General features: G+C 33.8%; 1 protein-coding gene across 2 annotated transcripts in view; it reads right to left on the reverse strand.

Annotated features, from left to right (window-relative positions):
* Positions 1–24,618, reverse strand: part of CCSER1 (coiled-coil serine rich protein 1) — a 1,472,832-nt gene that overhangs the window by 330,253 nt on the left and 1,117,961 nt on the right. Inside the window, exon 11 of one of the 2 annotated variants that reach the window (XM_066232459.1) lies at positions 9,404–9,446. The exons of the other annotated variant lie outside the window; for it this stretch is intronic. Within the exon in view, the coding sequence (XP_066088556.1) occupies positions 9,420–9,446 (27 nt within the window). The 3' untranslated portion in view covers positions 9,404–9,419. Of the gene's footprint in view, positions 1–9,403; positions 9,447–24,618 lie in introns of those variants that run through there. 2 annotated transcript variants of the gene reach the window in all.

Below are 24,618 nucleotides of genomic sequence, written 5' to 3' on the forward strand. Positions count from 1 at the left end.
GAAGGTAAAAATAATTTGTTTAAATGTAGATATATAGATATACACAAGCACGTGTGTGTGTATGCATGTGTGTTTCATCTGTAAACAATCTTGAAAATATCTTTTTTTTAATCAAAGAAACAGGTGTTTTGCTTCTAAAAATAAAAACTTATTGTTTTAGAAAAAACACATTTGTTAGTTGTTAAGAGTACTGGATAATTATTCTACCTAAAATCACACCTTATTTTAAGAAACCAAATAGCAGGATTCCCCTAAATAAGTTTACTCAAATTATGACAATTTTTTAATCTCCTCAAAATATTTTCTGCTTCTTTCTCTATTCAGCCTAGGGTTTTAGTAATGATTGGAGAAGAATTAGGAAAGATCCCTGAGCAGGTGAGTAAATCAGGTTGAAGACAGACATGTTTAAAAAATTCACAGGACAGCTTCCCCTGAAGAAAATACTGATTGGCTGAAATTTATATCCTAAAAATATCAACCAAACAATTGATGAATCTATATGTTATCTCTTTATTATTTTTTACTTTGCTTATGCACACAGCTGGTCTTATTCACACTGATCCTATTATCATATTCATAAACCTTACCCATCAGATTTAGAGAGTTGGAAGGTTGTTTTCCCCTCAAATTTGACTAAATATATGGTATTTTTTAAAGAAAAAACAAGCAAACATAGACATCATTTTTAGAAGCTGTAATTAACTAAATATTTTCCATTGCAACCCAGAAATGTTGTCTACAAAATTTACAGAATATAATAGCAGAATATTATTATTATTATTTTGTATTTTTTCTGAAGCTGGAAACGGGGAGAGACAGTCAGACAGACTCCCGCATGCGCCCAACCGGGATCCACCCGGCACGCCCACCAGGGGCAACGCTCTGCCCACGAGGGGGCGATGCTCTGCCCCTCCAGGGCATCGCTCTTTTGCGACCAGAGCCACTCTAGCGCCTGGGGCAGAGGCCAAGGAGCCATCCCCAGTGCCCGGGCCATCTTTGCTCCAATGGAGCCTTGGCTGCGGGAGGGGAAGAGAGAGAGGAAGGGGGGGTGGAGAAGCAAATGGGCGCTTCTCCTATGTGCCCTGGTCGGGAATCGAACCCGGGTCCCCTGCACGCCAGGCTGACGCTCTACCGCTGAGCCAACCGGCCAGGACCAGCAGAATATTATTTAAACCAAGATACAATCTTAGAAATAAATACTCTGAGGTTCTTCTCTGAGTTATTAAGTGGACTCCAGTTAGGAGAAATGACTGTGTCATTTTTTATTCTATTTCCTGTTTACTGGTTCATTTATTTGCTAGTTTTATTTCTTATTAAATACTGTGTTGTTTTAAATTGTAGCTATCTTCAACTACTTTAAAGTATAAAATATTTTTGTGAACTGATATATAAACAGTAATTATGTGTTATATTTTTAGAAAAACAAAAATAAATTTTAGAATATATTCATTAGTAAGTTAAGGTTTCCTGTATAATGGCATTTATATTTAAAAATATGAATAATGGGTAACTACATAATTTATCAGGTATAATGTATTAAATTATTTGGAGTAACTTTGGAACAAGCAGGTATTCAAGGACTTTGCTAAAAGCTTTATGTGGATCATTTCATTTAAATCTCATATTTGTGTGCTTGTACTAACTATATTAGTATGATATTATTATGGCCATTTTACAGACCATGAAACTATGGCTGAGATGCACTTGTTCAATGTCAAATGGCTAATAACTGTTGAAGCAATATACAAACAGTCTTGATCTAGCCTATATAATGCACTAAACCACTAGACCACCCAATTTCTTGTATTTAAACAGAATGCTTCAATGTGTAATTGAAATGGAATTAGATTTATCTAACAACCTCACACTAAGGAAAAAGAAAGAAAAAAGTATACTGAACTTTGTTCAAATACACAGCTAGTAAGTGTTGCAGTCATATTTACACAGTCTTACTGCAAAATTCATCTGTGCCCTTAATCACTACATTACAAAATTATTTATCATTGATGGTCCCATGAAAGAACACCCTCTCCATAGTCCAGCCAGAGGTTCTTAGATCTATTTATTCACATCAGTCCCAGAAGTAAAAAAAAAAAAAAAAAAAGTGACATAAACCATGTATAACTTTTCATTTAAATCACTGGCACAAAATTTCTCTATTACTTTAGGGTCATATTTTCAAAATTCTTACTATTATTCTTTTTTTGCAAATCTCTAGGGTTTACCACAGCTGTGTCATACAAATAACTATGTTGTAAATTAAAATTTAGTATCTATCTCTCTATTAATTCAAATTAACTTTTCTACCCCTCGATTTGTATCTGAGTCACTTTAACTTCCCACCTTGCATTTTTCCTTGATAACTTCTTACATATATCTCTCCTTGTTTTCTTTCATTTACTCCTTTTCTCTTTTTATTTATTTAGTTTAGGGATTTTGTTCATATATTTGTCTCTCAATTTGGAAATTACTTCCACTTCTCTTATCCAGACCATACATTATCTTACTTTTGTTCTGTGCTTACAGTATCAATATCTGAACTTAGAAGGTTAGGCAATCAGATTCTTCCAAAAAAAAAAAAAATTACCTATAACGCTGATCCTTTCCAATCTTGCTCCAAATTTTTCACTGAGTATATACAATGTAAAACGATTTACACAGTGTCACCCAGATTAAAAGTATCAGGATTAAGATTTAAACCAAACACTGACTACAAAACCTGAACAGAAATATCTAAGAGATTCAAAACTATTTCACAGGAGTGTATAGACTGAAAACAACTACCTGTCAACAGTAGAGAGAAATTCTGCACAGATCTTCTGCCTTCTATTGTGGGTTCTTACCTCTATTTGGAAAGTTAAGAAGTAATTTATGTTAGAAAATTTATTTTATTTTATTTTTTTGTATTTTTTCTGAAGCTGGAAATGGGGAGGCAGTCAGACTCCCGCATGCGCCCGACCGGGATCCACCTTGCACACCCACCAGGGGGTGATGCTCTGCCCATCCGGGGCATCGCTCTGTTGCAACCAGAGCCATTCTAGCGCTTGAGTCAGAGGCCATAGAGCTATCCATAGTGCCGGGGCCATCTTTGCTCCAATGGAGCCTCGGCTTCGGGAGGGGAAGAGAGAGACAGAGAGGAAGGAGAGGGGGAGGGGTGGAGAAGCAGATGGGCGCTTCTCCTTGTGTGCCCTGGCCGGGAATCGAACCCGGGACTCCTGCACGCCAGGCCAATGCTCTACCACTGAGCCAACCGGCCAGGGCCTAGAAAATAATTTAAAAATGGAGTTTTCATTGGCTGCTTTTACATCTAAGAATATTTTAACGTTCTGTTGTGTTTCTAAGTAGGTGTGTATTCATCATGATTATACCTAAATTTTAACTTAGAGACTTAAATTTTTATACACATATATGTACATACAAATATTCATATCTTTTTATATACATATATTCATATCTTTTTAGGTTAAAAGCTTATCACAATACCATTTTATTTTAAGAATTCTATTTTATGGTGACATGAATTTCCAAAGACATTTCTACAAATAACTTTAAGAAATGTTATGTGTTTTATAACATTCTAATTTGACATCAATATTATTGTTCAAGAATGAAGCCATCTAGTGGTACCTAAAGAGGAACTCAAGGGATAACTGCAGATATTTGAGATTGCCTCTTCTAATATTTATCTATTAAACATATTTTTCATTCTTAATCCCTGTGAGTCAATATGAAGCCTATTGTTAAATTTGCTTTATTTTAATAGTCTCTCCTTATAGTCTGAAGGAATTAATTTATTGTTAATAAAACATTACAAGAAGAAGAAGATATAGGAACCTGCAAAGAAAACATTCTCTATATTTTATATACAAATTATTTTAGCATACATGACATATATATATATATATTTAAAGAGGAAGATAATATTTATTGTACATAGGCTATATTAATTTCAAGGTTTATATTTGACCCTTCACACTTATAAATTCTTGATATCTTTGGTCCATGTGTTAAAAATTGGCTATATACATCAAAATTTATATAACCTACACCATTTATATTTAAAGTTAAATTAAAAATTAAGTTAGTCACAGTAGTTACCTTTCCAATGTTTAATATCAATAGTTACATGTGACTAGTGGCTACTGGTGAAGAGTACCAATATAAAATATTTCAATTATAATGCTATGTTTTATTTTATTTTATATATTTTTAGGTGTTATTGAGAAGAGGGGCAGCAGAGAGACAGACTCCTGCATGTGCCTGGACCAGGATCCACTGAGAAAGCCCACTTGGGGGCGATGCTCTGACCATCTGTAGCCCTTGCTCCATTGCAACCAGAGCCATTCTTTAGCAACTGAGACAGAGGCCTTGGAGCCATCCTCAGCACAAGAGGCTAACTCGCTCAAGCCAATCAAGCCATGGCTGAGGAGAGAAAAAGAGAGAGAGAGAGAGAGAGAGAGAAAGAAGGGAAGGTTGGAGAAGCAGACTGTTGTCTCTCTTGTGTGCCCTGACTGGGAATCAAACCCAGGACATCCACATGCTGGCCAATGTTCTACCACTGAGTTGATTGGCCAAGGCCTATAGTGTTATGTTCTACAGTGTGTCCGTAAAGTCACAGTGCACTTTTGACCGGTCACAGGAAAGCAAAAAAAGACAATAGAAATGTGAAATCTGCACCAAATAAAAGGAAAACCATCCCAGTTTCTGTAGGATGATGTAGCAGCATGTGAGCATGCGCATATGATGACGTAACACCGTGTATACAGCGGAGCAGCCCATGGCCATGCCAGTCGAAATGTGGAAGGTACAGAAGAAAGTTCAGTGTGTTCTGTGGCTCACTAAATTAGAATCCGTGACCAAAGTGCAACGTGAATATTGGCTCATTTATAGTGAAGCGCCACCACATAGGAATAACATTACTCGGTGGGATAAGCATTTGAAGGAAACCGGCAGTTTGGTGGAGAAACCCCGTTCTGGTAGGCCATCCGTCAGTGACGAGTCTGTAGAGGCTATACGGGATAGTTACCTAAGGAGCCCTAAAAAATCTGTGCATGAGCCCACATTGAACTGCACTGAATAGGTATGAAACTGGGAGAGTTTTCCTTTTATTTGGTGTAGATTTCACATTTCTATCATCTTTTGTTGCTTTCCTGTGACCGGTCAAAAGTGCACCATGACTTTACAGACACACTGTATTGGACAAGTCTGAGAAGTAGGAAAGTCTTTGTTTCTGCTATTTAATCACACTTATTTAAGAATGACTATCAAGAAACGGGCCTTATCTCTGCCTCCTACAGTGTACGTACAATTTTATATTGCTTTGTGTTAGACTTATGCATGTTTTTGTACAAAACTACCACTTCATTAAATGTATGTAAGCAGCACAGAAGATAAATGCAGATTTACATGAGTAAATTTGAAGCAATGTCAATTCATAAAGTTTTAGTTAATTTCTTTTCTAATTCTAGTGTTTTGTCTGTTCTCTCATGTTTGGTGCAAAAAAATATTTTTAGAAACAGCTCATTCAAAGCTCTGACACACCACAATAAAACTTTGACCAACTTCTAAGTGACTGTATTTCAGAATTACTTCCAAATATAAAAATTGTTTGGATAGCATTTTTTCATTTTAAGAAAAGTAGCTCACCATTAATTTTTTATACTTGATAAATATTTTATTTTTGAATAAACTTTGTTATAATTTATAAAACCAGATAAGTCTGACTGAATTGCAGAAAATATATTTAAGAAACCCATAACAGAAGCTGGTCATGCCTGTATCTGTTAAGTGGGAAACTATAAACACTGGTCAAGTCTAACACTTTCTGAGACTCACATTATATATGCAATTAAGTCTAAACTCCTCAGTAGCCTTCAATAAATCCAATACCTGTCCATAATCTTCCTGGTCCAACCTTTCCACCATTGGTGCAGCCCTGCAGATCTTTTCACTCTCCATTCTCCACTGTTTTCTTTTCTAAAAACTTCCTTTAATATATCTTTTTTTACCTCTCTAATTATCTAGGACTTAAATGATTTAATTTATGCTTTTTTAGGCCACTCAGGCCAGAGTGATTTTATTTTTTGTTTGGAATTATTATAGCAGTTACTTGTTTTTAAAAGTCATTCATTCATTTTTTTCTTATTCCATTCTATAAATAGGATATGCTTTATTTATTTAAAATCCTTTTTAACTATTGAGATCAAGAATATTGTCTAAATGTTTATGTTATATTTGACAATGACGGTTTACTAACTACAATGTACTTTTCAGACATGTCTTTAAAATGTATTTCATTTCCTGAACAAATAATATTTCCTTAAGAAATATTAAGAACTCATTATCTATTTCTTATTCTTTAATATGTTTTTGATGTTTCTTTCCCATTTGCTTTTTTTCTTTTGTTTTGTTTAACAAAACTAATATTATTCAAGATTAGAAGCTTAGTCTAGATTTCTTTAAAGTTTTCCAAATTTTTGAGTATAAGTTAAAGAGAAATAGATTTATTTTAACTATTTGATTTTGATGCACCTGCCAAAATCTCATAAACCATAAGGAACAGTCAAGATTTTTGACACCAAGTCCTGGCCCTTGCACAGCAGAGTCCCAGGCTCCTCCACTCACAGGAGCCACACAACCTGCCCCGGTGGCTGCTATGCTTTCCCTCCCCCACATTCTCTCTCTTCCACTTGTGATCTGTGTGCCATTGATGTAATATAAAATTATTTTTCCTGCTTTTCTTCATAACTACTTTATTGTGTGCATTTTCTTCACAATACACACATTAGAATACATCATATTTAACAAACTCAGACTATTTATACTACAGTACAATAATTCATGTATAAATTATTTATTTGACAATTCCCCCATTGGACAATATGTTTTATTCCAAATTTGCTTTTAAAAATAATGGCCTGTAGTCCACTGTGTTTCTCTGAGCATATACTACCACAGTGTATTCTAGTTATATATTGGTGGTTAGTTTCTAGAATTTTAGCATATATACAGAGAGTTCAAGGACTATATGACTTGGTCATATCAATATCTATGTCCAGATGCTTGGCAGTGAACCCAAACATCTTTTAAACTGAATTTTAAATTTATGACTGAAATACTTGGTAAAAAGACAGTGATACTTTAGAGATCAGTTGAAACAGTATGTATTTGACTTACTGGAATATTGTAGTAATATGAAAAAAATAAAAGTAATATATTCCTATTACCTGATTAACATATAATTGAGTTTTATTTTCCAAGCATGCCTAGAGATTATTTCATTAATAATAATTAATAATAATTAATGAGTACTTATTAAATTCAGGAAATGTTAGAAACTTTTTTGTTTGGAGCTCATAATATTATAAATTTGTTTAATAAATATGGGTGTTTTAATAAAAACTGTATGTAATCTAGAAATGGAGATAGCAGAAATTCTGATTTACAGACAAAAATCAGTCAAATGGGACTTCAATATTTAGTCAGTTTTTGGCAAAAAAACCCCAAACTCATGGACATTTACTTTAGAGAATTTTATTATACTAGAAGCTTATTTTGTATGTGTAATAAAATGAACTGACTTTATATTAATAATGACTGAAACATTAGAATGAATAAATTGTATTATACTTGGAAATACTTTAAAAACAGAAATAAAACTGCTGTTAATTATTAAAAGGTTGATATCAATTTTACAGATTATATAAAATGCTAAATAAAATATGGTGTCATTCCATACCTTTATATACATCTTGATCGCATAAAATTTTAAAAAAATTATTTACAATAAGTGTAGCCTAATCCCTAAGAAATGTTAATTTATTTACCTAAATTCATATAACTGAATGAATATGTCAGTTAATTTTTGGCCATAGTCAATTTATCATATATGTCATATACTAATTGACCCAAGACTGAGGACCTGTTTCAGCAAAAGAGGTTCATACATAGCCTAAATTCATTCAAAAGTACTACCTCTTCAATAGTTGTAATTAACTAACTAGATAGATAAATATTTTCTGTGACTATAACTACCAATGTAAACCAAGATCAGCATTTTAGATCCTACCCTTGGATTACATGTTTAAGGAACAATTCATGGTTAGTATTAATTTTACTATCTTTGTGTGTTGGGTGGGAGAGGAATGTAGGTGTGAGTTAATAGCAGCTTTGCATCATGCTGAGATCTGAACAATAAATATTGTAAGCTGTTTAAGTAACAAAAGGAAGGAAAGAAAAAGAGTCCCAGAATTAGAAGGTTGAGTATTTTGGAGAAAGAACTGTAGCATCTGGGAACAAGTTTGATGGAGTTTTGCTGTGTGGAGTGAACTATGACTCTCTCCATAGTTATCTATATTGCATGCTGACGATTTTAAAGATGTATTGCTTTTTAAGTTGATGACTTATGATGAGACCAAAAGCCACCTAACCAACCTAATGATTCCTAATGATTTCAGAGTATTCTTGAATGAATAAAACATACTTGGTCACTATTAGTGTGAATTGCATGGAAGTCAAAATCTTGTGAAAGCAAAATGCTTTACATTTGAACAAGTAAAGGAAGGCAGTCTTCACAATGGACAATGGATCAGACACACACAGAACAGAGGTCAACAGAAAAATGAATCTCTAGAGAGAGTAATATAACTAGCTATTTTTTTAAATTTCCATTTCTAGGTCCTCAGTTCCTTGAAGCCTGCCTCATTTTTTGTCTCTAATAGTCCCTGACACATACTATTGAATCTTTCTTCTAAATATATATATTTCTTTTAGTTAAGCCCAAAAGAGTGATTTTGTCATTTTTGCCACTTATTTGACAAAAGCAACAATTTCTCGGTAGGAGAAGACCTGAGAAAAGAACCTATGTTTCACACTCTCCATGATAATGTGTTCCTGGCTACATCTTTTTCCTTTATGAAACAAAACAAAAAGTGGTGTATGAAAGATCCCTGACTTTAGGATGTCTTACAATCAGACAGTATCAATAAGCTTTGTAAAAATGCATTTCTGACCAGACTAGCAAAAAAAAAAAAAAAAAGTTAAGATACACGCATGTTAATTCCTGATATTCTTTTATTGCCTGATATATGGATACTACTTTAGATAAAAGTGATTTAACTCAAAGCAACAGGCTCTTGCTGGGCTAGGAAAAATAAACTTTATTTACATGTATTCAGATTATTGGACCAGAAATTGAAATGTGATTCTTATTTAAAAAAGTATTTCACATTGCTCTAATAATAAATATTACTAATAGTTTTTATTTATAAAATGAATAGAGTAGTTCTTCAGAAGGAAACATTCATATTAAGGAAATAAAAGGAACGAGTCAGTGTTGACTGTGAGCACAGATCAGCATTGGTTACCTTTGGCTGTAGAGCTAAGATCACACGAATCATCTCCTCCCAGACACATGTGTATTAGAAACATGTGGAAATGTGGATTGTCTATAGATTGAGCAAAGGAAATTTTATAAAAAATATATATTAGGCAAGTTATGAATACTTTAAAAAAAGGAAATACTCTTCAGAACAATTTTTACAAAAAAAATTTTAAACTGTCAGTTCTAAAAATAATACACCCTTATAAAAAATAAATGAGTTAAAATAGCAAATATTTGTATTTTGCCATTGCTTCTTCAATTTTTTTATGAAGAACTAGACCATAATTAAGTTGAATTTCTTTTTTATTTTCCTTCCCAAGATCAGCAATTTCCTCCTTCCTCTGAAAAAAAGATCTCTATCAAAACATTGGCTTGGCCCTGGCCGGTTGGCTCAGTGGTAGAGCGTCGGCCTGGCGTGCAGGAGTCCCAGGTTTGATTCCTGGCCAGGGCACACAGGAGAGGCGCCTATCTGTTTCTCCACCCTTCCCCCCCTCCTTTCTCTCTGTCTCTCTCTTCCCCTCCTGCAGCTGAGGCTCCATTGGAGCCAAGTTGGCCCAGGTGCTGAGGATGGCTCCATGGCCTCTTCCTCAGGCGCTAAAGTGGCTCTGGTTGCAACGGAGTGACACCCGGGATGGACAGAGCATCGCCCCCTGGTGGGCGTGCCGGGTGGATCCCAGTCGGCGCATGTGGGAGTCTGTCTCACTGCTTCCCCATTTCCAGCTTCAGAAAAATAAAACAAAAACAAAAACAAACAAACAAACAAAAAAACATTGGCTCATATCCTTCTTGTCTATATTATTTTTAACTCAGCAGTTCTCAACGTTTTATTCTCAAAACATCTTTTCTGACTTAAAATTATTAAGGATCCAAGAGTTTTAGTTTATGTTGGTTATGTCTATTTATCACATTAGATGTTAAAATTGAGAAAATATTTATATATCTATTAATTGATTACAAATACATAAAGTAATAAACCCATGGCATATTACCATAAATAGCATTTTTGTGAAAAACAACTAAATTTTCAAAAGAAAAAAAGTGTTAAAAGTAGGCTTTTTTAAAAAAACATTTTTAATGTCTGGCTAAATAAAGTTAAACTCTTACTTCTGCTTCTGTGTTAAATCAACTCTGATATGTGGTTTTATTTGAAGTATCTGAAGAAAATTTGACCTGGCACAGATATGTGGTAGGTAAAATAAAAATTTCTAAGACCTCCTAAAAAGAAATGAGGGTTCTATGGGTTCTCAGAACATATTTCGAGAAACACTGCTTTAATTTTTTATTTATAATTAATGTGTCACATTTCTTTGTATCAATTTAAATTTACTTAAGTGGTACTCTGATACATATATGTCATTATGAATCTTTTGAGGCCTTTCAAGACAATACATATTTGTATCTATTTTATTTTACCTGCACTATAAAAACTCAAATACTAAGGTATTGCCAGACCAGGCAGTGGCACAGTGAATAGAGCGTCAGCCAGGGACTCAGAGGACACAGGTTCAAAACTATAATGTCGCCGACCTGAACGAGGATTCACTAGCTTGAATGTGGGGTAGCTGGCTTGAGTGTGGGATCATAGAGATGACCCTATGGTCTCTGCTTGATTCCAAGGTCACTGGCTTGAGCAAGGAGTCACTGGCTCAACTGAAACCCTTTGTCAAGGCACATATAAGAAAGCAATTAATGAACAACTAAGGCAGTGGTTCTCAAACTTTTTGAAGTCGGGGCATATTTAAAATCCTACAAATAATTATAGGCACACTATATATAAATCTCTGAGAAATATGTTATAATAATTAAGTCAAATATTAAAGGAAAAATATAAAGTCCAAGCATGCTTTTATGGTAATTAAATGAAATAAATATTACAAAAGTAAATTTATTCTGACATTAAAAAACAGTTTTATATTACATTTTTTATGCTTTTTAGAATTCATATAAGGTTAAAAAATTAAAAAATGACAAAAAAGTTACCTTTTTTATATATAGATACATTCTTAGTAAGATTTAGTAAATTTGGCAGGTCCCAGCACAAATGTGTTAAGTTTATTCATTCTTGTGTTTCTGAGAAACATGAGCCTGATGTGTCCTAGTGATTTCTTCGATGTTTGGGCATATATTTGAAAGGCAAACTTTCATTTTCTCATCAATACATTGGGTAATTCCTCTTTTTTCACTCTTAATTGTGTAGAGTGCAGAAAACCCCAACCATACATATCATCTTAACTTTACACCAAACAAAGGATTGAAGAAACTTGCCTCCAGTCTTTATGAAAACATGGGGGATAGTTAGTTAACGTTTATAACATTTATAGGTGCTAATCTATAAGAAAGAATAGATTATGTAGACAAATGGGAAAAAACAAACAAATCTAAAGTAGATTAGGTGCTAAACAGAAGAATGGAGTAAAGGAGGGCAGATAATGAAGCTTCTTGCCAGATCAACACCTGTTCTGTCACTGATCAGGACCACTAGTGAATATACAGCCTCCCAGCCAGGGAAGAGTCTTTCACCTAAAATGTAATTTCTCCAGCATCTTTTTATTTCCAGCACATTCTTTAGGGAGACTGCTGGAAGATTATGAAAAGTGGGCCAGAAAGAAAAAACGAGAGAGTTGCTGCAACAGTTGTAGAATTAGTCAATTGCTTACTGAACAGTAAATTACTTACCAAAAGAATAATTTATATGCCAATTCCCACTAATTTGCTCCATTTGTTTTGGATGTTTCTGAATTATTTCTCTGTTTTGACACATACGGCAACTCTTTTAAACCTTCATTGTATTCCAGCTCTTAGCAAATAGTATTTTCCAGCATATTGTTCGCATTAATCATCTAATCATAAGAATCAATTTTTTAATGTTCCATTAACTATGTGATCACTCAGGCAAAAAAAAATCCTTGTCATTCTGTCAAGTCATTGACACCTTTTCAGTGAGAAAAACAGAATGCAAGGAACAAGCATACATTTCCAGAGGCAATTAATTGTTACTAGAAAAACACACAGAACAGAACAAAAACTTGCTTCCCGATTTGTGACATTTAAGAAGACATTATCTAACAAATGATGTGAGTATGATACAAACATACTACCTAGGTGCAATTCCAATCTGCCACTCTTTTATTTTGGTCCACATTTGAAAATAATCCCAGTGGATTCCAAAGAGCATCATTAAGCCCCTACGCTCTTTCCAAAGTGACATAGGAGCAAAGTGATCAGAAAGGCGAATGTGTTGATCATCCATTCACATCTCAATCAAATAATTCCAGGACTAATTGGAATAATAATTTATATTAACAAATTTAATAATTTATAAACTTTTGGGTAAGCTCACATGTTAAAAATGTTTTTTTTGGATTAAAAAAAATTAATACAAAATAAGAAACACTGGTCAACCAAGTATGGAAATTGTTTTATATTTACATATAAATTTTTACATATATGAATTTCTTTCTATAAGACATATATGAATGACAGATACTCATGCTGGCAAGCATAGGGTTGTGACTCAAATTAATGGATTCAGGTTGGTAAAAATGTATATTCTCCATGACTTTTATAAATATATTTTACTATTTTAGAAGCAGCAGTCTTCATAAAAATAGCATGTTAGCAACAGGGATCTCCTGCTCTAAGCTAATATAGCTAAGGAAAAGTTCTCATGGATTATTTCTATCTCTCCCTTCCATCAAAAGTTTAAATAAATACATAAATATTACTATTTAAAGCCTATGTATAAACATTTAATTTTATTTGCCTTCCAACAATTAGCCAGTGTAGAGATCATTCTATGAAATGGGATGTATAGTAGCTTTGATGATAATTGCGTTTGTAAATGGGGTTTGAGACGGCTTGAGCTATCACCAAAATAAATTTATGAAAATTTTATTGTAATACATCAACTCAAATTTGATTATATTTTAATAAGATTGATTCATATAACTGAGAAGTCTACAAGTATTTCGGCTTTACCGGATCCAGAACTTCAAAAGAGCCCCCTGGCACTTCTTTCTCTCTCCATTTTCCATATCTTCACCCTTTGTTTGCTGAATTTTTAGCCAGGTCTTTTCTTTGTGAAGACAAAATGGTCATAGTAGCTCTAGGCTTCCAGGTATTTAGTGTTGATATTAAATCAATAACCAAAAAGGATTCTGATTGATACTAGTCAATCGCTAAGAAAAGGTATAGCTTTTTGTTTTACCTGGCAGTCCTTGGTCAGTTATAGTTCCTAGGGGTAACTGGTAGTCTGATGTCGACTATTTATGGTAATATAAGTGAAGCAATATAATACATGGTCTTATTAGGAAGGAAAAGCATAGTGTCCCAAAGGAAGGGAAAGGCTTTGTCTTCAGAATAAGGGGGAAAGAATATTAAACATACAAAAGAATAGATGGACCTAAACCTCAATGAAATTTCTGCAAAGCATAACAGTGATATGCATCATTCAGTTCTCAAAAAGTATTAAGATTTTATGAAAGTCACGTTTATAAACTTTTAGTGACATCTTTTAAATTCTGGCTTATTCTATTTCTATTTTTTTTCTCTCTTTCATAATAAAATTATTTGAATTCCAAATAAGGGGATGATAAAAGAGATGAAATCTAAGTGTATTGAATTTATGTATGTGCCTCATTCATTCATTTATTGGTGAAACAGACAGGTGAGTAAACATTTACTTACTGTAGAAAAAGTACTATGAAAAAGCAGCAGTGTTAAATAATTCAGGAAAGAATTTTTCATGTATATAGAGAAGGATGCTAAGTGGCTCTCTGAAATATAAAGAATAAAAATAGAATGCTATAAAGTCAAGACAACATATATAGATTAGTGTTTCCCTATTTAATTATATCACATTACCCCCTTCTCTCTCTCTCTCTATCTCTCTCCCTCTTTCTGTCCTCTCTAAAAATGAATAAATAAAATAAAATAAAATTATATCACATTACTCCTTGAATACATAGCACATTATGTGCACGCTGAGATAAACTGACCAGAGGCAGACAGAAGGCTGCAAGACTCCTCTTGAGCAGCTGTAGGTCTGAAGAATCACACCAATTGAGAAGCTCAAGTATAGATAACTTGTTTGAAATGCTTGAGCAGAAAATTAGGTAATTAGTTGAAGAGTCAAGGGAAAGTGGCTATTCCCAAAAGCAAAATCTTTTAGAAGAAGAGAGAAGATGGAATTCAGAACATAGACGACTTTTGTTATAAGAGGGAAAGATAGGAGTAGAACTGATGAAGTCGTATTCAAACGTTTGGTGGTAGAAAAATTAAATACTTTCCCAGTCCTTAGGGAATTCTGTTACCTCAGGAATCTGTAGGACAACCAAAAACAATACCGTTTGTTCCATCAAAGGATTTTAATAATTTCATAGATTTCAAGTGGACTGAAATATTAACATATTTAATAAATGCACAAAACCTTTTTCAGCGTCACATATATACATTCCATTATATATAAATAAAGTTTTTCAAGAAAAATCCAAATACAAACAGAGTATTAGAGGTAGGCAGGAACCACTTTCATTGGCTGATGAGCTCTTTATAGGGGATGAGTACTGAAATTATTAAATATTCAGGTATAAGGAGTTGTGATAGGGTTTTATTTTTTATTTATTTTCAGATCACAATTCAAAATGCACAAACAAAAGACACAAAAAATGTACTGTGACTTTTTAAAATATATAGGTTGACACTTTATCTCTGTGAAGATGAAGATTAAGAAACTCAAGAGAACTATCGTTTAATATAATTGGTTGGGAGACAGGATAATTTGAATAAAAAGAATCTTATTTGTGATTTTTCACTGACTCCTGCCTGGCTACATGCTTTTCTTTGATACCTCTGGCATTCTTTTGTTGACAGGTGTGAAGCAAATGATACAAGAGTGAAATATATGTTCTCTTTTCTAACCCCAAAGATGACCAGCAAACCCACATACAAGACCTAGTTCTCTGAGATTGGAAAGGTCATCTGTATCATTCAAACAGACAAACGCTTTGCAGCATCTCCATGGAAATAGGAAGGCTGCTATTTAAGTGTGACAACATAACTTTTTTAAAAAGTCAAGTATTTCATATACTTTTTTGGCTTAACTCTAAGGCTCATATAACTTCACTGTTATCCTTTTTATAGTTACAGTTGGTGTAAAATTAAATATCAGAAGTTAATGGTCAGAATTGAAATACTTCTTTCTACTTAATTCTACATTTTTCTTCTCACTTTGGTAAAATATACAACCCTTTTGGTCCTAAATGCTCAGACACAGGTGGCATTCCTGCTGATGTATCAATAGTGAGAACAATGCATCAGTCATTAGAAAATTTATCAGACATATGTTAGAAGCACTTAGCAGCTGGAACACTGAAGAAACAGCATTAGAGAGAAAAGATAAAAAGAACTGGCAGAGAGAGAATGTGGATGCATCCCCACATAGCAAACCTCTCAGGGTCCCAAAGAAGGTAGGAAGAGCTTAATGGGGCACAGTTCAAGTTTACAATTAAGAACAAGTATTTTCAAACAAGCCTTAGCATAATGATTAGGCATGGTATATAGAAAATATAAAACTGAATTAAGAAGGAAGACATAGGAAGAAGTATGTTCTGCTCTAAGCTGTCTGGAGTGAATATTTTACCAAACAATTGTATCTAAGATATTATAAACACTAGCCTAATTTAAGAAAAATTTGCTGGATCAATGTAGTAGTAAAATGTTTAAATAATTTTTCATCTTTTTAATATAAGCAAATTTTGAGAAATGTGATCATTTAAAAGATTTGAAAGCATGATTAACCATTATTACAAATTTGAAAGCTAATTCTTGATAGCAATACTTATATGTCTTCCATTATTTCTCCCATATATTTTGAAACTACAAACCATATATATATATGTTAAAAGTCTTTGGCAGATAATAAACAATGCTACTTCCACCACTAATATTACTACTACTAATAGTGATGATAAAAACATTTAGCTCAATGTCAACCTCTTTACATTATCCATTAATACTTATACTAAACAGTAGCTATGATTATTATCCTCACTTCACATGTGATGGATGATACTGAGTTTCTAGGTTTAAGCTATTTGTCCAAAATTATAATTGAGCTAGAATCTAAAACCTTTTCTGTCTAATAGTCTAGTGTTTACTCCTATCATTATGCTACACTGCTTCCCACACCTTTGTTGATGGAATATAATAATGATAATATCTTTGTTAAAGCTTTTGTAAATCACATAGTTCTTTAACACATGACTAGTTTATTTCTCTACACCTTAACTAATTTTTCATAATATAGTTGCCATATTATCATACCTTGAAGGCATGGGAGTGGGAATATCAGAAGCGGAAAATGTTCAGATTAGAGGCAGCTGGGGCAGTCAAGGCTTCTGGGTCAAAGAACCTTGTCTACCCATCAAGTTTACTATGTGTTTTCTCTCCTACATACTCTACATTCAGCAAATTTTTTAGGTTATCATTTCAAAATATAAATCAAGTTCAGCCAAAGCTCATAACATTCTCCATTATAGTCCTAGTTCAAGCTGCCACAATCTTCCTCTAAATTTACATGTAGTACCATCTCAATTTTTCTTTATTTTTTGAAACTTACCCATTCTCCATCCTCAAACCAAGCATGTTGCCTTTACATCAGCCATGATATTTCTTTTCAAACATAAGGAAGATCATTTCACCCCCTGAAGACAATCACTAGTGGCTTTTCATCACAATTTGCTCTTTCTTACTCAATTTCTGAAAAACTTAAATTTATATAAAATGTTCCACAAAATGTCACATATATAGCATTCACTATTAAGAATAACATTTTTCTTAAACCATTTTAGAATAAGTTGCCAACCTGAATACTTTCCATGAAAAAGAAAAAAAAAGGAGCACTCTCCTGTGTAACCATGATACAATTATCAAAATCAGGAACTTCTTGACACTGGCATTACTGCAAGGTAATCCTCAGACCTCATTTGGATGTAACCAATTGTCCAAATAATGTATGTACTTTGTTGCACATGGTAATCAGGAAAATATACTGCATTGTAAGGACTCTTTATCTTTTTCTTCAGTTTACTGTAGTTCCTTAGTTTGTTTGTTTTTTCCTGACTTTCATGGCCTCAACATTTTCAAAAATTTTGAAATTATTTTGTAAATGTCCCTTTAAGTGAGGTTAAATTATGTTTTCTTGTTCAGATTAAATTTATTTGGGAAGAATATTATAAAAAAGTGACAGTGTGGTATCAGTGCATCCTATTAGGTGACATACAATTTTAATTTGTCCCGTTACCAATAATTTCACTAATTGATTAACTTCTTTAAGGATATATACAAGAGGTCCTTGAGTAATGAAATAGTCTGTTTCTATGACAGTGACATAACCCAAATTTTGGTGTAGGTCGAAATACACCCTAGCCTATGTCACTTACTTATTCTAACTGATATGTGCCACTGAGGCTGGTCTTCCAGCCACAAAACTAGCACTCTTTCCATCTCAATCATCATGCCACTTCACTGTTTAGTAATCACAGTCAATTTCATAGGGACTAATCCCTTTACATACTCTAGGATACGGTCTTTATCCCTGATACTTGTTGCTACAGTATAGTGGCTAAAGCCAAGCACATGGCTGATGTTTGTCATTGATTCTCTTTTTTCTGGTCTCTTTATAAAGTCTAGTTTTTCTTCCATTGTGATGGCTCTCCTCTTCTATGAAGCACTGCCATCTGAAGACTCTGATTTTCATCTAGAAGCCATGATAAGGGCCAAAATGTCTCCAAACAAAGCAACAGAAATGAAACTCGTGCACCATTCACAGTCCAAAAGTGGCGTAAATAAGTATGCTGGGGGATGCCAACTCCCTCACTCATATACTGCACTACTGAGTATTCTTCCATCACACACAAGCAAACTAGTTTGCCAGTGTAGTTTGCAAGTACGATGCTAATGGTATAAATCAAAAAGCTTACATCTCGATTTTTTAAAGCTTTTATGGAAGTAAGTGTAGTAAATCTGAAATGTCATATATCGAGACTGTTGTAACCCAAGGACCCCTGTACTTTTTTTTCCTTTGCAATTACTATTTTATAAGGAAATAACTTACCTTGAAACTTTAAACATTTCATTCCTCATCAGATTTTTTTCTTAGGTGACAGGAGGGGAGATAGTGAGATAGACTCCCGCATAAGCCCCAACCAAGATCTACCAAGCAACCACATCTGGGGCCAATGCTTGATTACTGAGCTATTTTTAGTGCCTAAAGCTGACACTACAACCAACAAAGCTTTCCTCAGCACCTGGGGCCAACGCTTGAACCAATCGAGCCACTGGCTGTGGGAGGGGAAGAGGGAAAGATGGGGTAGACAGAGAGGAAGAGAAGTAGATGGTCACTTCTCCAGTGTGCCCTGACCAGGAACCTGGGGCATCCATACTCTGGGCTGATGCTTGACCTACAGAGCCACCTCCCAGGGCCCCTCATCAGAATTTTAATTTATCTCTTTGTTTATAGCCATATGGATTCACAGTTTTCTATTTATTCAATGGGTTATAATGTATGAATAGCATTTGTTTGGGTACTAAATTTGTTCCATATTTGATAAGTAGAAGTCCTTTTGAGCTCATTTCTGTGTCATGTTGATATTTTGCTATTATCCTTTGAACATTTTTTGTTTTTCTTTTTTTTTATTTTTATTTATTTATTCATTTTAGAGAGGAGAGGGAGAGACAGAGAGAGAGAGAGAGAGAGGAGAGACAAAGAGAGAGAAGGGGGAGGAGCTGGAAGCATCAACTCCCATATGTGCCTTGACCGGGCAAGCCCAGGGTTTTGAACCGGCAACCTCAGCATTTCCAGGTCGACGCTTTATCCACTGCGCCACCACAGGTCAGGCGAACATTTTTTGTTTTTCAGCACAAGAAGTTATTCTAGACTCTTATTGTACCTTCCCTGACCCAGTTCTAGAATAAATCATTTCTCCAATGAGTGCTAGTTTTTTGTTGTTGTTTTTTAGTGGAGAATAATATTTAAAAGCCAAGATCTAGGTGCTAAATGTGATTAGAGGTATTGGCTCCTAGGCATTCTGAGTAGACAGAAAAAGAAAATATATGTATGCAGATGTTTTTATGTGCACACACAGTTAAAAATGTTATTTATTTATATTTATTAAAAACCATGAATTCACACCACTATCTATAATTCCTGTAGATAAAAATATGATTTTCATTGCCCTTAATATATTTACTTATTTTACCATTCCCTCTCTTTGTAGTAAATCTACCTTCACTCATTCTATGTCCTCCATAGCACTTTGGCCACGAACATCCCATTGTTCTGCATGAAAACCACCCTCATCCTTTTAAATTTCTCATTACATATGGGTTTCTAAAAATTACCCATTATGACTGGGGCCCATATAGTTCAGTAATCCTAAGAGGATATACTCTTGACCTTATCTAAGCTCCTATACATGTTCTGACCGACCATGGTCTACTCCCTCAGGTGTGTATGCCTTCCTTACTCTGCCCTGCGTCATGACTTTAGGAATGAAATGATCTGGAGAGAAAGAAAAAGAAGAGAAAGAGCTTCAGAGAACAATTTAAAACACAAACTCTTACTTGGACTTATAAAACTCTCATACAGTAGATAACATCTAACTTCCAATGTCATCTCTCACCTTTTCTTCTCATTCTGGTCTCAAAGCTCTTGTTCATTGAACACACCAAGCACTATCTTGCTTCAGGTCTTAGCGATTGTTAATCTTTCTACCTGGAACATACTGACCCACATTACTTTCAGCCTCACAACCACCCCACCCAAACTTAATCACTTTCCATCAGTTACCCTGATTTATTTCAATTGTTTTATTTTTAGTATTATTATATTCATTATATAATTAAATTTATTGTCTGTTCCATTAATTTTTTGAACTGGAACATAAACTCTATGAAAACAAGGATTTTGTTTGATTTATTCAGTGCTATAGCTTCAGTACGTAGAGGTGGTTTGGCCAAAATATGTACTGCTTCAATACACTGTTTCAATGAATAATAGATGGGATCTCAGCCCCTGGCTTGGCCTGTCTTTTCATCTTTGAACTGTGCCTAGTCTATCCATCTTATTATCTATTAATTTATAGCTGCTAATTCTTTTTGTTCTGCTCAGGCATGCTTGGCTGATGTTGGTTCATAAACTTCATACTCCAGATTCTGGAAGCACCTGTATGATCTCTCCTTGAACAGCCTAATCTCATTTTTCTTCCCATGGAGCTAATGAGTTTAGCTACTCTAGTTGGCCTAGAACAGATATTACCAAATCATTTTCATGAATGTGTTCTACTATTTTCTTTCCAATATTCCATTCATTTATCCCAATGTTTTGTTTAGAAAATTTTCATTTTTTCATTTATGCACACCAATGAATTGTCAGAAATAGAAAGATTAACATGTTAAAAATGTTATAATCTACTTAAATTAAACATGGCTTGGTTCTTCTCTCAGATGGTCACTTTGGGCTCAAATCAATGCCAAAATAATCAGTTAGCATTTACTGAAACCTCATTAACGTTATGGAAATACCTCTTCCCCACTTGTGAGGTCTCTCTCTTTGTAGAAGAGAATCCATTAGTGTTCAGCTCCAGGCTTCCTTTCACCCTTTGCTCTTTCTTCTCAAGAGAAAATGACTGATGATCTGAGTGGTTATTCTGAGAGGAAGTAAACCAGTTATGCTTGGCAGAGTCTTCTTCTGCCTTCTTCTTTTGGGTATTTGTTTACTTCCCTGTGAAGGGGAAGTTTTCCCTGACTCAGGTTTGCCAGCTCTTACATGGGTAAGTTTATCTAGTGCTAACAGCTAGTGTTAGAAAGCTAATTCTTACAATTAAATAGAGGTGATATTCTGTCCCTTTTTCATTCCTTCTTTACATGTCTTATATCATGTAGACCCAGAGCTGGGAACTTTGCAATCATAATCTTTTTAAAACTTTTCTTATTCTAGTAGTATTTTCTTTGATTCTTAGTCAAAAAATGCAAGTTAGATTATATGTGCAGACTATAAACTGGTTTAAGACTATAACTACATTGCCTGACCTGTGGTGGTACAATGGGTAGAGTGTCAACCTGAAACTCTGAGGTTGCTGGTTTGAAACCCTGGTTTCCCTGGTCAAGGTATTGTACATATGAGAGTTGATGCTTCCTGCTCCTTCTCTCTCTCTCTCTCTCTCTCTCTCTCTCTCTCCTCTATAAAATGAATAAAATCTAAAAAAAAGACTACTACTACATCAATAACTAAACTTAGTTATTTCTTGGTGCATGCATTTTGAGTGCATGTCTCATGACTTTGCAAGTATATTATTTTGGCAGAATTTTTTATTGACATATTAATTTGGGTTTTGACCTCTCTGCTGTGAGGGATTTGAAAGAATGAGAGGTTTTTTCCTTCCTCAATACCACGATGTTGACTAGACCTTGATTCAGTGAGACCAGATTCCAGTAAAGAGTTACTAAGTACTTGATGCTGAGGGGCCAAGAGATGAAACTGTAAGAGGAGATAGCATAAGTCACCAGTCTTAAAAAAAGAAAGTAAACGTTGCTGCTACCAGGAAGAGGATGAAGATGTAGAAATGTCATCAAATGGTATATTTCTTGTCCCTCTCCTCCTGGAAAATAGAACCAGGAAGGCATAGCTACAGGGCACCTCTGATGATTAATCACTATGGTCACACCCGGCCTGGGTAATGGTGCCCAAAAGAAAATGGAGGACTTCATAGTAATATAGTGTCCACATGAAATATCATAAACCAGAACCCTCTCTTATTTTACAAATGTCTTGTAAATTCCTTAAATACTAAAATAATCTTTAAGGACTTCACAAAAAGAACTAAAATGGAAGTATTTGTTACAGCTATTTTTTTTAATATGGAAATGTAATTTGATTTAAAACAAACTATTACAGTAGCAGTTCTTTCACCAAAATATTACAGAGCAATTTCATATCAACACTTTAAGTCATTTTGTTGTTGTTCCTGTTGATAGCTCATTGTTTTTCCTTTGAGGCAAAATTTACATACAATGAAGAACTTAAGTTTCTATAATCCATACTGCTATAATAGAACATTAGATAATAAAACATTGTCACCAAAAAAAATGTCCCCAAGCTTCTTCCCTTGCCCCTATCCCAGGAGCCACTACTATTCATTTTGGGGGTGGAGGTCTCAGTAGATTAAGTCTACTTGTTCTAGAATTTAATATAAAAGATACAGTTTACTAAATATTTATATTATTTGATATAAATAATACAGTCTGTAACCTTTTGTGTAAAGATTCCTTCACTCAGAATAATGTTTTGCAATTCATGTATGCTGCTAAATATATCAAAGACTTGTTATTTTTTGTTTGCTGAGTAGTACTTCATATAAATATGTTATAGTTCATTTTTCATGTTCCTATTGATACTTAGTTGGTGTCCGATTGGTTTAACTATTATATATAAATCTACTATAAATATTCTAGTATAAATTATTTAGAAACACTAACTTTTTCTTTTAGTGCTATACATCTAAAAATAGCTTTTCTTAGACATATGGATATGTATGTTTTGTTTTAGATAAAATTATTAGAATATTTATCCAAAGAAGCTGTGCCATTTTCACTTCTGCCAACAATTATGATAGTTCTAGTTCTGATTGGTCCACATCTCAACCCCAATGTTGGTGTTGTCAGTTGTTTAGTTTCAGTAATATGGTATTTTATTTTATTTCTGTGAGCATTTGAAATACTTTAAAATTTTGAATTTAATATAAGCTATAAAATAATACAAATTTATAATAAAGTTAATGAATTTATAGGAGGTAAGGGAACATATCTCTTTTTGCTTATTATATATTAACACTAGTGTCTAGGGAATTGCCTGGCATAGTAAATGCACCATTAACATTTGTGTAGTAAAGCAATTATATAAATATTATCTAATATATTTTTCTCAATTATTTTTTTTACTCTAAATTTGTTAACATAAATTACTATAGCCCTTATATATACTATAGCCCTTATAAACTTCTAGACTTTACATATTTTTTGCATTAATTTTTAATCACCAAATATTATTGCATTGGTTTAAATACATATCATTCAATTCCCAGAATATTATCAATTTTTGCTTATTGATCTCCATCTAGATTTCTCTCCTTTAATCTCTAAATGTTCAAGATCTCTCTCCCTCTCTTGTAATTAGTAGAATCACTACAGTTTCAATTCTTTCCATTCAACTACATTACATTGTTTTATTTTGGTATAATGCCTTTTTTCTAGTCTATCTTTAGCCTCACCCTTTAAGTGTCCACACACATATCTGATTGTCCTTTTTGATAGAAAGAGCTGAAGGAAGGAAATACTACATCTGAAAGTCTGGTTTTTTGGAACTTGTAGGTGAGAATTAAATTTTCTAAGAGAAGATGCAAACCACATTCAAATAGAAGATTCCAGAGATTCATGTACAGAAGGTATATCAAATCAAAAGTGATTCAACAATCTCCCAAGGTACCTGATGAACAAAGTAGAGGTCCTTCAATGTCTACCACCAAGCAGGCCAGAGTCTAGCTATTTGCTATGACTATTGCTACCAAAGTTTCTTGTCTCACTAAGTGTTGCTGTGAATTTGCTGGTGCACTACTCTCTGACTAGAGACACATGTCTGCACAGGTGACCCTATTCCTTAAACAGAAGTTAAACTTCCTTAGGGTGCCCCTCACATATCTGAATCTTCAGTCCTTTTAGCTCCTTATATTGTTTTTCCATTAGAATTTCAGTTTCTAGGGAGCAAGGCCTTGTCTATATTATTGTGACTGTATTCAAAATTTGTTGAAAATAAATATCTCCACACTGACTGAGGTCCTAGGAGTGAGTTTTGGCTTCAAATTGAAATTTTCTTTTACTCTGCAAGTCTCCCATCTTTGACAATCATTTTTTAAAAATTATTCTTTTCATCACCTTTCAGAAATAGGAGATTAACTGCATCTTTCAAACACAAGGACAAATTTATTCATTAAAGGTCAAGGAGTTTTTAAATATACAATGATGATTATTGAACCCAGTGGGTGAATATGGTTATAACTTTGTGAGTGTTTTCTTCTCTTGATAGAACAAACACAAAAATGTAATAATTAACCTTCAAGAAACATTCTATTTACAAAGCCATAGCAAAATTCTTTTGAGTTGTCAATAAAAATTATCTCTTT

Source organism: Saccopteryx bilineata, chromosome 5 (assembly GCF_036850765.1).
Source record: "Saccopteryx bilineata isolate mSacBil1 chromosome 5, mSacBil1_pri_phased_curated, whole genome shotgun sequence".
NCBI classification, from domain to species: Eukaryota; Metazoa; Chordata; class Mammalia; order Chiroptera; family Emballonuridae; genus Saccopteryx; species Saccopteryx bilineata.